This window comes from Perna viridis, chromosome 13 (genome assembly GCF_037379345.1).
Source record: "Perna viridis isolate PV_CMFRI_1.1 ecotype Kerala chromosome 13, ASM3737934v1, whole genome shotgun sequence".
Lineage (NCBI taxonomy): Eukaryota > Metazoa > Mollusca > Bivalvia > Mytilida > Mytilidae > Perna > Perna viridis.
The window spans coordinates 30995850-31008252 of record NC_142457.1 but is presented as its reverse complement, the minus strand read 5'-3'; the positions used below and the strand labels follow the sequence as shown (position 1 = coordinate 31008252).

Genomic DNA, 12403 nt, shown 5'->3' with positions numbered 1-12403 from the left:
ATACACATTAACAGAATGTTTAACCATACACATTAACAGAATGTTAACAATACATATTTACAGAATGTTAACCATACACATTAACAGAATGTTTAACCATACACATTAGCAGAATGTTAACCATACACATTAACAGGATGTCATTTTATGTTGTTGTAGGAATTCACTCCAGTTGGATTTGAGCAGTCACTGATGGAAAAACAATTCTATAAGGATGGCCGAATCAAGTTCTCAAGTGAGACAGAAACATCTGAGTATGAATCTGATGTCACAACAGACAGATTACAACCCAGTGCTCCTGCACCACCAAAAATAGTGCAAACACTTAAAGACTTTAGACTTATGGAAGGATCTGATGCCACATTTGTGTGCCGCATCACAGGAAGACCACGACCTAAGGTTGCATGGTATAGAAATGGCCAAAGGATCAAACGTACCAGCCGTTATGAGATGAAATACACCAAAGATGGCTATTGTACTCTCCGTATTAGGATGGCACTACCAGAGGACGCTGGACATTATACCGTCCTGGCTGTTAATTCTGCTGGAAAAGACACTTGCTCTAGTGAGCTCTATGTAGATAGTGTTGGAAATATTGATTCCACTTCATTCGTTGGAAAGGAAGCATTGGACAAAATTCTTGGAGTGTAAGTGTAATATTTGATAATTCTATATTTTTTAAAGGGACACAACTCTAATTTGTTTCCAAGTAGCAAGGGAATGTTGAAGACTTTGAAAAGAAAATGAGTTCAGTAAAAAAATGTATGTCTTTCTCTAGTGAAATAAGGTTGAAGAAGGAGATTACTCAGTTCAACTGTATCAAATCAATATTTTTTCAGGAGAACAGGATTCCAGTTATGTGAAATACTTTTTCTTATGTATAATGAAAAAGCCTTTGAAAAAAAAAACTTGTAAATAGTTTAATGTTTGAATGGTTAATATATCAGCTAATTTTCTCTATTAATTTAATGAGAAATTGTCTGTCTCTCTCTTTCAGTGACCAAACAGACAAGCAGAAAGCCCCAGAAGAAGAAGGTGGAATCATGGAGGCCTTGTCTAGACCACTGTTCAAGAAAGTCCCTGAAGACCGTGAGGTCCGTGAGGGCAACACTGTTAGATTTGATACCCTAGTATCTGGACGTCCTGTCCCAGAACTGACATGGTTCAGAGATGATGTTCAGGTTCATAATGATGACCAACACAAGGTAAGGTTTGACCCTAAGTCAGAGGGCAATACTCTTAGTTTCTGACATTCAACCCCTGAACGTGTACTGTTTAGGTTCATAATAATATAAAAAAGTATTTAGGTTCTACTATTATCATTCACCCAAAATGGACTTGTCTTTGGAAATTTTTAACATCTGTGATGAAAAATATCTTTCTGAAGTGGCCTCCTTATAATTTAAAAGCATTAACAAATATGGAGTTACATGTTAAACATTGATTTATGATGCAGTGTGGATCTTTGTTTAAGCATGTTATTTTTATAAAGACATTTATATTTTCCTTTTACAGATTGTGGTAAATGAGGATGGAGTTAACTCCCTTATTATTTTGGCTGCCTCCAGAAATGATGCTGGACACTACACCTGTCTGGCCAAGAACAAAGCTGGAGAGAATTCATTCACTCTGGAACTTAAAATACTGGGTACAGAAACTAATGACTAAGATTATTCTTTTTTCCCCACAAACAAAAAAAAGGTTTCCTGGGGATATTATCTTGTCCCAAACTCGCCCTGTATTACTTGTTGGATTTCCTGGGAATATTATCTTGTCCCAAACTCGCCCTGTATTACTTGCTGGATTTCCTGGGGATATTATCTTGTCCCAAACTCGCCCTGTATTACTTGCTGGATTTCCTGGGGATATTATCTTGTCCCAAATTCGCCCTGTATTACTTGTTGGATTTCCTGGGGATATTATCTTGTCCCAAACTCGCCCTGTATTACTTGCTGGATTTCCATGAGATTTGTGTACTTTACTAAATGTAATACATCCTATACAGAATTTTTAATTTCTGTTTATCCTTGTAAAATGCATAGCATTTTAAAATCTTAATCAATTTTAACAGAGAAAGAACAGATGCAACCACCAAGATTCGTTGAGAGAATCCAGAACTTCAACATCCGTGAAGGACAACCTGTTGCTCTGAGATGTCAGGTGATTGGTATACCACAGCCAATGATCAGCTGGCAGAAAGATGGCAAAATGTTGGTTCCTAACAAACCTTACAGAATTGAGACAGAGGGTGGCAGGTCTACATTGACCATTGATGCAGTTCAGCCATTTGACTCTGCATGGTTTCAATGTTCTGCTGCTAATGTTGCTGGCACAGCTTCTACCAGAGGCAAACTCTCTGTTAAACGTAAGTATTTGTACATGTATCTTCCATAATGATATTTTGCTAATGATTCTTTGGGAGTTTTACCCTCTAACATTGGAATTAAGTTTTACTTTAGTCTGTAGGCATATATCTTTTGTAACACATTTCTATAGTCTTATTCTAAAGGTCACTTTTTAAAAGACTGGTTGTAGACCTTGTACTCTCATCAACTCCAAATAAAATAATATACATTGTGCAACATACATGTATTGAGAGGTTTATTGTTTGTTCTTCAAGCTGAGGCCAAGAAACCAGAACCAAAGAAGAAGATCACGATCCAGAAGAAGCAGGTCTCCCCCGTAAAGGAGGTTCCAGAGCCAGCTCCTAAACCTGTGGTTCTTAGACCTACTCCTAAACCACAGCAGACGACACCAAGGACTGAATCACCACCGTAAGTTAGACATTTTATTGTTTTCCAGGCTTATTTAGAGATCATGGAGAAAAGGAGGGTGGTCTATATTTGTTTGATCTCTGAAGTAGCTTGGTCATTTTTCCTATTGATGGAGGATCCCAGTGGATCTGGTTATTTTTCCCAGTGGAAATGTCATTATGTGTAAGAGCATAATACCATGTTTCCCTTTCCTACACAATGAATTCCCAGTAGGAAAATTGTGCAGGAGTGACCTAGATTTTCTTCATTTGTAAAATAAAAGTGGAATACTTTAAAACTATAGACTGAATTTATTCTTTTTAATTAATGTAGAGTTTTCTTATTTATGATGAGTGACTTTGAATGTTGAACAATGATAACTAAAGTTATGGTGTAATCAAGTGGGATGTCAATTGACTTACCTTTACAGTGAAACCTGTCTCAACTGAACCCTGAATAAACTGTTTTCTGCCTAAAGCAGACATCTTTTGAAATCCCTGCACAGACAAACACTTCAGTCAAAAAGGGGTTTTAGATAGGCAACACTGTACATGATATATGATATTCTCTGTCAAACCCTGGCTGGCTGTGATTGACAAAAACTTATGTACCATAATTGAAAAAATGCCGTCATCCATATTTCTGTTCTTATTTGTCTCCCTTTCTTCCTCTCTTTAGACACTATAATATCCAACAAGAGGGCTTTGTACAGCAGATATCATACTCAACAGAGGGCGCTAGTGGTACACTTAGACTGGTTCCTGAGGATGAGGCTAGGAGGTTACTATTCTTCCTTAGCATGATCTGGAACCCAGTTGATTTTTATTTGTCGTCTGCAATGTTTTTGACTTGCATGTTCAAATCTGAGTTTTGGTTGTTTTGTTTAGTTTAACTTGTGTGAATAGCTAGTTTAGTTTCTCTTGGGAGACTGAAAGATCCTGAGTTTTCCCAAAGTTTTGTTGTTGTTTACCATGTGATCAGTGTGTTTGTTTTGTCAGTTGTTGAGCTCCTCTTGAAAGAGTTACATTTATACATTTCGTACTTGTCAAGTTTTGATAGATTATAAATTCACATTTTACATTCTGATCACTAAGACATTTTACTTTCAAATGGAGTGAAAAAAATCTTTAGCAGGGATTCTTGAAGATCTAATACAATTCATGGTTTTCTGCTACTTTAAAGTGGAACTTTTACTGATATTTACTATTAGGATTATAGATTTACTTCCAATTCTTTGTTTTTTTTTGGGCCATGTATACAGGTGATAAAAAATTGATAATAAGTGTGAAATTTTGAAATACTTTTAAACAAAATGAAAAGTGTGTGTGGATTGCAATGCATGTTGTCTTGTGGTGTCTATTTTGATTCTTTTAGTTTTAACTCCATGTAGAGAAATAATCTTTAGTGTAGAAACATAGGCGGATCCAGAGATTTGAAAAGGGTAGGGGTCCAGAAAATATGGGGGGTTAAGGCTATTATTTGGATTTGCCACTTATTAAACAAAGCTAGTTGGACATTAGTATTGAATGCATAGATTCACATTAAAATAAGATTAAAGAACCTTCACACTTTGTCATGTTGCTTAGAGAACCTAACAGAAGTATTTTGTTTGATAATCATAAACTGATTTATTTTCTGAATTTTTTATTGGAATAAATTTTATTAAAGTTATAACTTTTAGAATATGTGATTTGTTCTGATGGGGAAAAAGCAAATTAATTTTCAAATTATTTTTAAATGTTAAAGGTTAAAGGTTAAAGTGACACATTTTCAATAAGAGTCCTTTCTTTACAATTCAGAAGATTTTAGGTATTTACATTTTAGTTGAATTGAAATTTGAACAATAAATCAACAAATTTTATTAGAATGTTAAGCGATGTTGAGGAGCCAATGGAAACTGCTCTATCTAAAAAACCTTCTGAGCAGATAGCGCCACCTAGACCACCACCACCGACACCAGCCACATTGTCGGCTGAATCTTCACCAATACCGAAGAGAAGAAGGTTAGCTTTGGAAGAATTTAATGTACATTTTGTCAGGATTTTTTTCTGAAATAATTAAATGAAAGTTTGAAATTGACAAAAGGTTTTAGTATGGTCTTCTGGTACTTCAAAAAGGGAGGTAATTAAATCTACATGGATGAATAATTATGAACGTTAAAATGAGTTTGCTGTTTTATTTTTGTGTTTTATGCCATTTTGATTTTGACTGTTTTGATTGCACGAGGATTTATAAATGTATGTATTTACTTGAACATTGATGGATTGAATTGAAAGAAAAAGATTAAATTACTGTTGCAGTTGAAAAATGATTTTGTGCTTTTTTTTATTTTATTTTCTTACTTTCATTTCAAATGGTCTCTCACTTACCCAATGTGAATAATGTAGATTGAAAAGGTAAACAAATATAATTGCCATTAAACTACCTTGATATCCCCCTTTAGACTTGGAGCTAAACAACAGCCTGAACAAGCTCCACCCACTTGGGTCCCAAGACCACAAGCTCCTCCCACTGAGCAAGAACAGCCAATGGAAGTTGAGGAGGAAATGTTACCACAGTCAGTTTCAGATGCTAGGAGAGCATTTGAGGTTCCAGAGGAAGGTATTCCACCATCAAGAGCTCCACCTGTTCAGAAACCAGGGCCTAAAATGCCACCTAAAATGCCTCAACAGAAGCCATCAAAGAGGAAGGCCCCTGTTAAGCCAGGAAGTCCTCCTAGGTTATTATCTATTTTTGTCTGCATGCTGAAAACATCGTCTATTTTCATCCATTTTTCTTCCTCAGGGCTATAGATCTAAAATTTGAAAAAAGAAGGGCTGTTACTGCATCATTAGGCCTTTTATGTACTGAAAAATGTACAGAATCCATTTCTACATATTTTCATCCTCAGAGTTGTTAATAGATATGAAATTTGGAGAAGGTGCAGTTAGTACCTTGATAGACCTTTTGACTAATATAGTAACCAAATCTGGAGGTTCAAACATTTTGGACTCCTTAAAATTTGCGACTTCTGGGACCTACTTTTTCACATGTAGTTAGTCTGCTTTAATAACTAGATTTCTTCATCAAAAGAACTTTCTCAGATGATGAGTTCAATTTTAAAACAAGACTTGAGTGGATATATGTTTAACTTCAGTTATGAAATTGAGCCAGTTGGTCCAGTTCAAGAAATTAGTTATGCCTCAGAAACTGAATCTGGGTACCTGCGTCTGGTATCTGAGGATGAGCTTGACACACCTAGAAAGGTTGGTCCACCACAGAAACCAGCCCCTGTTAAGAAACCAGCAGAAAGAAAACCAGTTTCAGAAGAACAACTGATTCCTGAAAAGAAACCAGTTCAGAAGTGGAAGCCTTCTGCTCCTCAAGAGAAACCAGCCAAGAGAAGAGTTAAACAGCCATCTCCACCAAGGTTATTACCCATAATGCATGCTTGGATAATGTGATTGTTTTCCAAAATGCATTATAAATGCTTTGCAAAATTGCCAATAGATTTTGTTTTGATAATTGAGTAAGAAAATATCATGCATGATGATGTTAAATTTTCTGTAGTGTATTTTGAAATATGGTAGCAATTGTGGCAAATAGCTTAAAAGTAGACATTTGATATTTATCTGAAGTATTTCATAATATTTGAATAATATAGTGATGAATATTCTTATGTGTGTTTGTTGATAAGGCCATGTCTGTTTAATATTACCCTGCCTACCCTAGCACATTTTCTTGGTATTTTTTTATGAAATGATGGTAAACAATCATTTTTTAGTTAACTTCTAATTAGTCAAGAAATCTTCCCATAAGTGCCTATGAAAATAATAATAAAAATAAAAAGATTTTACCTACTCGTACCTACCTGCCCTATTTTTCATCCAATGTAACCTTAAGCAGACATTTTTTTCCTTGGCCTAATTAACCCGGGTGCTATTTGACATGTAGTACCCATTCATGGTTTTCTAGTATAGGGAGTAATGTTAGGACAGCTTTTTGCTAGTTTAGTTCCCTACAATTTATTCATTGTACCTATTCATAGTTATGAGATAGAGCAAGAAGGACCAGTCCAGCAAATCAGCTATGCCTCTGACACAGAGTCAGGATATCTCCGTCTGGTGTCAGAAGATGACCTTGAGAAACAAAGGTGGGATTCTGCATGGTATTCCCCACCCTTATTGTTGTTGCATGGTTAAATAAAGTGGAGAGATTCTTTGTTATCTTTAAGACAGGTGTACATATATGGAGGCAACATTTTTAAATTTTTGTATCAGTAATGCTCTACCTTGTAATGAATATTTTAAAAACAAACAATTGATGATAGTTGCACCTCTGATGTTAATTTAAAGTTAACAATTCAGGAAAAAGCTGAACTGTACAGCTTTTAATAGTCCAACATATTTTAGTTCCAGGATTTCAGAAGAGTTGTGGTTCTTGAAATGGTTACATTTTGTAATAATATGAATTTCTGGGTTTTGTTGTTGATTCAATTATATTATCATAGGCTTTCTCTTTCAGGCTTGCAGAAATTCCTATTTTTTAGCAGTTATCAAACTACCAAGTTTTTAAAATTCATTATTTTGAATAATAGAGGAGACCCAGAATTTTTGTTTATCCCTATATACTAATATAGGCTCTGTCTCTCCACCTTGCTAACGATTATTTTATGTGGTTATTGCAATTTGAATATAGCTGGTACTACTTTCAATATAAATCTAGGATTCTTAATGAGAAAAATAAAATATAAATTTAAAGTGAAAACAGTTCAATTCAAATTGCTATAAATTAATAAGCTCTTAATATTCATTAATTTGAAAAACAGAACATTGAATTTTATTCAATTCAATCCAATCATATGTACTTGTTTGTATTACAATAGGCCTGTAGATCTACAGAGATCTATACCAGATGGTCAACATTACCCTGAGGATGAAAGGTTCATATTCTACTTTCTATTGATATATTTGTTAAGCATGGCTGACACTAACTAAGACCATTCTAAGTTAAAATTAGAAAGTTAGAACCACTTTGAATGAACAAAGTAGACACAAATTCTAGCACTGATAAATATGCAACTGGGTGAAATTGAGTCAATTTGCATGGAAGTCTCTGACTAAGGCTAATTAAAGTTAGTTCTCCAGCCTTTTTTAAATGAAAACAATTGAGGCAAATTGTTTTTACCCCTTTACTGACCCCCATCTTGTGGACGCTTTTTACAAACATTTTGATGAATAAGGTGCTTTTTTGTTTTCTTATTTGTTGATATGACATTAAACATTGGACAAGAGATGAAAAATGTCCTTTTAAAACCAAGAAAATAACTTTGAATGGCCTTAACTGAATAGTCTTTAAATCCAAGAAAATAACTTTGAATGGCATTAACTGAATAGCCTTTAAATCTGATTATCTATGTTGTAAAGCTAAGAATGTCTGTTATTGATGAGGAAAAAAAAGGTTTCTTCACTAATGTAGTTGTAGCGGAAATGATTAACAAAGTAGTAACACATTATAATAAAGCTTTAAATGGATGTCAATATGTTGTAGTTGGAATCCCTCATATTGACACTGTTTTTTATCACTATATTGAAACATTCCAGAATTACTCACAAGACTGAGAAGAAACTGTTTTTGGAGACCCCTAAGATGCCTAAACTTGCCCCTAAACCTGTCAAGGTGACAAAAAGGCAAGAAATTATTTTGGAAACTAGGCAAAGCAAGGCTGCCTCTTTGCCTCCAGAAACTAAACCTAAACCAGTTTTGAAGAAGCCCACAACTGGGCCTCCGGTGTCTTACAAACCTAAGGCAGTGGTGAGAATACAGCCGCCTTCCAGTCACACTGACTCTGATAGGTCAGAATTGAGTTGTTTGATAAAGTCCCCATTGCAGTGAATTTGTTTGAAAATATACCCATGAGGAAATGTGTCTTGAAAAGATCCCTGTTGTAGTGACTGTTTTGAAATGACTCCTATTGCAGTGATACTGACTTTGGAATGGTCCTTACCTTTGTGAAACTGATTGGAATTGGTACCTGTTGCAGTGAAATTTATTTTGAGGTTGTCTCTCTTTATTTTATAAATTTTCTGATTTCAATCCTGTTTTGATTTGCAGATTGCTGCTTTTCATCATATTTTTTACCATAGTTTTGTTTTCCTAATACCTTGCTTGGAAGATCACAACATAATTTCACATAATATTTTGAGTGTCCCATTTGCTGTTATTCTTTTTCTTAAGGTTTTGATTGGAGATGATTTGATGGATTTGTTGTAGTGGCATGAATATTATTAGTCCTGAAACAATTTTTTTGTAATTTTCTGTGATACAGTAATAGTCCTTTAAACAGTATTACAATGGCATGTTCCTAAATAGTGCTACTAATTGGAATGCTCTGGTGAAGTTATGTTCTTTTATTCTATAATCTTGAAGTTGGACTTCTATAAAGACAAAATACATGAATGAAAATTTTGACAGTTGTGATTTTTTTTCATTTAATCTGCAGAGATATCTTAGAATTTTCTTTAAAATCTTTTACATGCAGAAAAATCCTTGTCTTAGAAAAAAAGATATTTCTGCCTTAAACTAAATATAACTCAATGTACTTTGTGTTGACCTTCCCATAATGCTTTACAGTCATTATGAGATCCAGGAAACTGGTCCAGTCCAGGAAATACATTATGTCTCTGACACCGAGAAGGCCACACTAAGGCTTGTTCATTCTACTGATGATGAGGCTGGAAGGTAGGCATAGTCTAAAACATAGACTGGCATGGATAATGAATAGGATTAAAAAACACAATATTTTTTCAAGGCATGGATAGAAAATGAAATAGAACTCACTGATATATTCTAGTTAATTCTTATGTTTTGTTGAATATAAGTTTTAATTTAATTATTCTTTGTAGACTGTATGATGGGTATTTGTCTGGATTAGTTTTCTGTATCAGGTCATTTTCTGTCTTGCTTTAAGAATAAATTTTTTTACACCCTTTCTAGTATGGTCTAAAGTGAAATCTAAGACCATTTTGCAGTATGAAAGTCATTACTTCTGATTTTAAGGCCTAAATGTGTTATAGGTTTCAATAATTATTTTATCAGGACAAACAGTCTTAGAATTGTAAAACTTTTCAGATATGATGATCTAAAGCCTCCATATCAACCACAGATTCCTATCTCACTGCAGACCAAATATGAACAATTCAGGTGAATTACCTCCCCTGTCTTACCCTTTTTTTAAAGAATTGTCTCCCTAGATACAAACATTTAAAGTTTAGATTGGTTTGAACACTGTTTTGATTGTCATAAAATATTCTTAAATAAGGAAAATGTTGTTAGAACTCATTAGTCTTTTTGCATGAAAAACAGAGTTAGAAAAGTCTTTTTTCAATATATACTTAATAATTAGAAAATAGTTTTTGACTTAACACATAATTTTTTATCATCATTACTGTGTTTGAATGTAGTGGCATAAGATGAGTTGATATATTAAATCTCTGTGTATATATTGTAGTTAGTATCTTACTTTCTTCTTTTCTCTAACTAATATAATAGGTATAACAAACCACTGTCACCAAGAGAGAAAAAGAAAGCCAAGAAGCCATCTCCACCCAAGGAGAGTGTACCAAGGTCTGAGTTATTTCCCTTTGTTGTGGTTATGTCCCTTTGTTGTAATATTTCTTTTCAATTAGGAAAACTGTTACCTTCATTGTCAGTGTTAATAGAGGATAATTTGGTCTTTTTTCTGTTTATTTTAATGAGATAGACCTAGGGTAAGGGAGATGACTCTTACTAATCATTGGAATGTTTGTATTAGCATTTTACATTAATCTCATGTAAGCATCAAAGTAACTGACTGATTTCATTCAGTTTCAGTGGAAAGCTTGAAAAGCTTAAGTGAAATTGAATATGATACAAACGTATCACTGAAATCAAGAGTTATGTCCCTTACCTTAGGTCTACCTCCTTAAGCATGTTTTGAGATAATTTTTAGAATAGTTACTATCAATTTAGTTTAATTTAAGTCAATCTATTTTTCATTTTGCAAGGCATGTACACTGTTTACCGTAGTTAGAAATCATATAAGTTTTTCTTACCTTTAAAAATTTTGTTTAATATCTGATATTTGTTTCCCTTTGCTTCCTAAAGCAATGAAATTACTTGCCATTACCAAAATTGAAATTAAGGAACAGTGAATGGGAATCATCTCCCATAGGATTACCTCCCTTTACAAACATATTCTGGATTTTATTTTAGTCAAGATAGCATGTTTATTTATTAAAAAATAAACTATATTTTAATTTCATGGCTTTAACTACTAAATAAATGGCAAATGATTTCATTACATTTCACCAGTAGATAGATTTGCTCACCATGTATACTCCAATTTTAGCAAAAAGAGTTATCCTCCTTGGTTGGTTACTAGGGAAACAACAGTTGACCAGTCAGTAACTGTCACTGGTGAACAAAAGCCACCAGAAACTACAGAAGACAAAACTTACCAAACTTCTGTGTCTGTAACAAAAAAACCAGAAGACAACAAACAAAAACCTAAACAGGATAAACCTTTATCATGGGACACAGAAATTGATAATAGAACTGTCATTACCAAAGAGGTGAAAGGTCCAAAACCCTTTGATAAAACCTATGAAGTGTCAATAATTTCACCAGAAGACCAAGGGAGACAACCCATTCAGGGTGCTTATTCTGGCTGGGTTCAGGATACAACTGTTACCCATTCTGTTACCATTACTGGTCAACAGTATGGGGAAAGGCCTGTTGATCAGACCTATGAGACCACAATGGTTGTTCAAGGTCAAGGTCAACCAGACTATAAACCTGAATATGAATCCCTTCCCTGGGTCAAGGACACAACTGAAAAACAAACAACATCAATAACAAAGGATTTGAAAGGACCTTATGATATAATGTATAAAAAATCTGTTTCTGTTGCTAAACAACCTACAAAGGATACAAAAGAGCCAAAAGTGACCTTCCCACCTTGGGTCAAGGACGCTGAGGTTGCACAAAGGACTACAGTGACTGAAGAAAGGAAAACACCAGAAAAGCCAATGGACAAATTTGCTGTATATAAGCAACCTGTCTCTAAGCAACCACCTAAAGATAAGAAACCAAAAGTGACATTCCCACCATGGGTCAAGGACACTGAGGTCACACAGACAACTACAGTGACTGAAGAAAGAAAAACACCAGAAAGACCTGTAGATGAAACACATGAGACCTCTATGACAATTAGTGTGAAACCCTCAGACCTGAAGAAACAGCCAGATGAAGGATTACCTCCATGGGTCAGGGAAACTGAATATGAAGAAAGAACTACTACAGAATATACAACTGAGGGCAGACATGTCCCTAAACAACCAGATCAGATTTATGAAACATCAGTTTCAGTGGAAAGGAAACCAGTTTCAAAACAGAAACAGCCATCGAAGAAATCAACTCAGAAAGCACCAGTAAAACCTGGAAGCCCACCAAGGTTATTGACATTGATTTATCTTTATATTGAAACCATGATTTACTTATATAAGTTTAGATATAACTATTTAGGAAAAGATAAATATTTTAGTTGTAATATAACTTTAAAAAAAAATATTAAATTTCATATTCCTACTTCAAAAAAATTAATGTTTGACAATCAGTTTTTCATGATAAGG

At 34.3% G+C, this 12403-nt stretch overlaps 1 protein-coding gene across 5 annotated transcripts in view; it reads left to right on the top strand.

Annotated features, from left to right (window-relative positions):
• The window catches only part of LOC148600311 (uncharacterized), a 322920-nt gene that overhangs the window by 80571 nt on the left and 229946 nt on the right, over positions 1-12403 (top strand). For 3 of the 5 annotated variants that reach the window (XM_088557826.1, XM_088557822.1, XM_088557825.1), the window contains exons 54-69: positions 160-647; positions 998-1205; positions 1516-1648; positions 2072-2365; positions 2621-2774; positions 3432-3533; positions 4619-4756; positions 5197-5472; positions 5890-6162; positions 6781-6885; positions 7618-7674; positions 8336-8587; positions 9366-9473; positions 9864-9935; positions 10284-10358; positions 11122-12225. In XM_088557826.1, the coding sequence (XP_088413952.1) occupies positions 160-647; positions 998-1205; positions 1516-1648; positions 2072-2365; positions 2621-2774; positions 3432-3533; positions 4619-4756; positions 5197-5472; positions 5890-6162; positions 6781-6885; positions 7618-7674; positions 8336-8587; positions 9366-9473; positions 9864-9935; positions 10284-10358; positions 11122-12225 (3839 nt within the window). The remainder of the gene's footprint in view (positions 1-159; positions 648-997; positions 1206-1515; positions 1649-2071; positions 2366-2620; positions 2775-3431; positions 3534-4618; positions 4757-5196; positions 5473-5889; positions 6163-6780; positions 6886-7617; positions 7675-8335; positions 8588-9365; positions 9474-9863; positions 9936-10283; positions 10359-11121; positions 12226-12403) is intronic. The other 2 variants (XM_088557823.1, XM_088557824.1) reach the window with 2 other exon arrangements.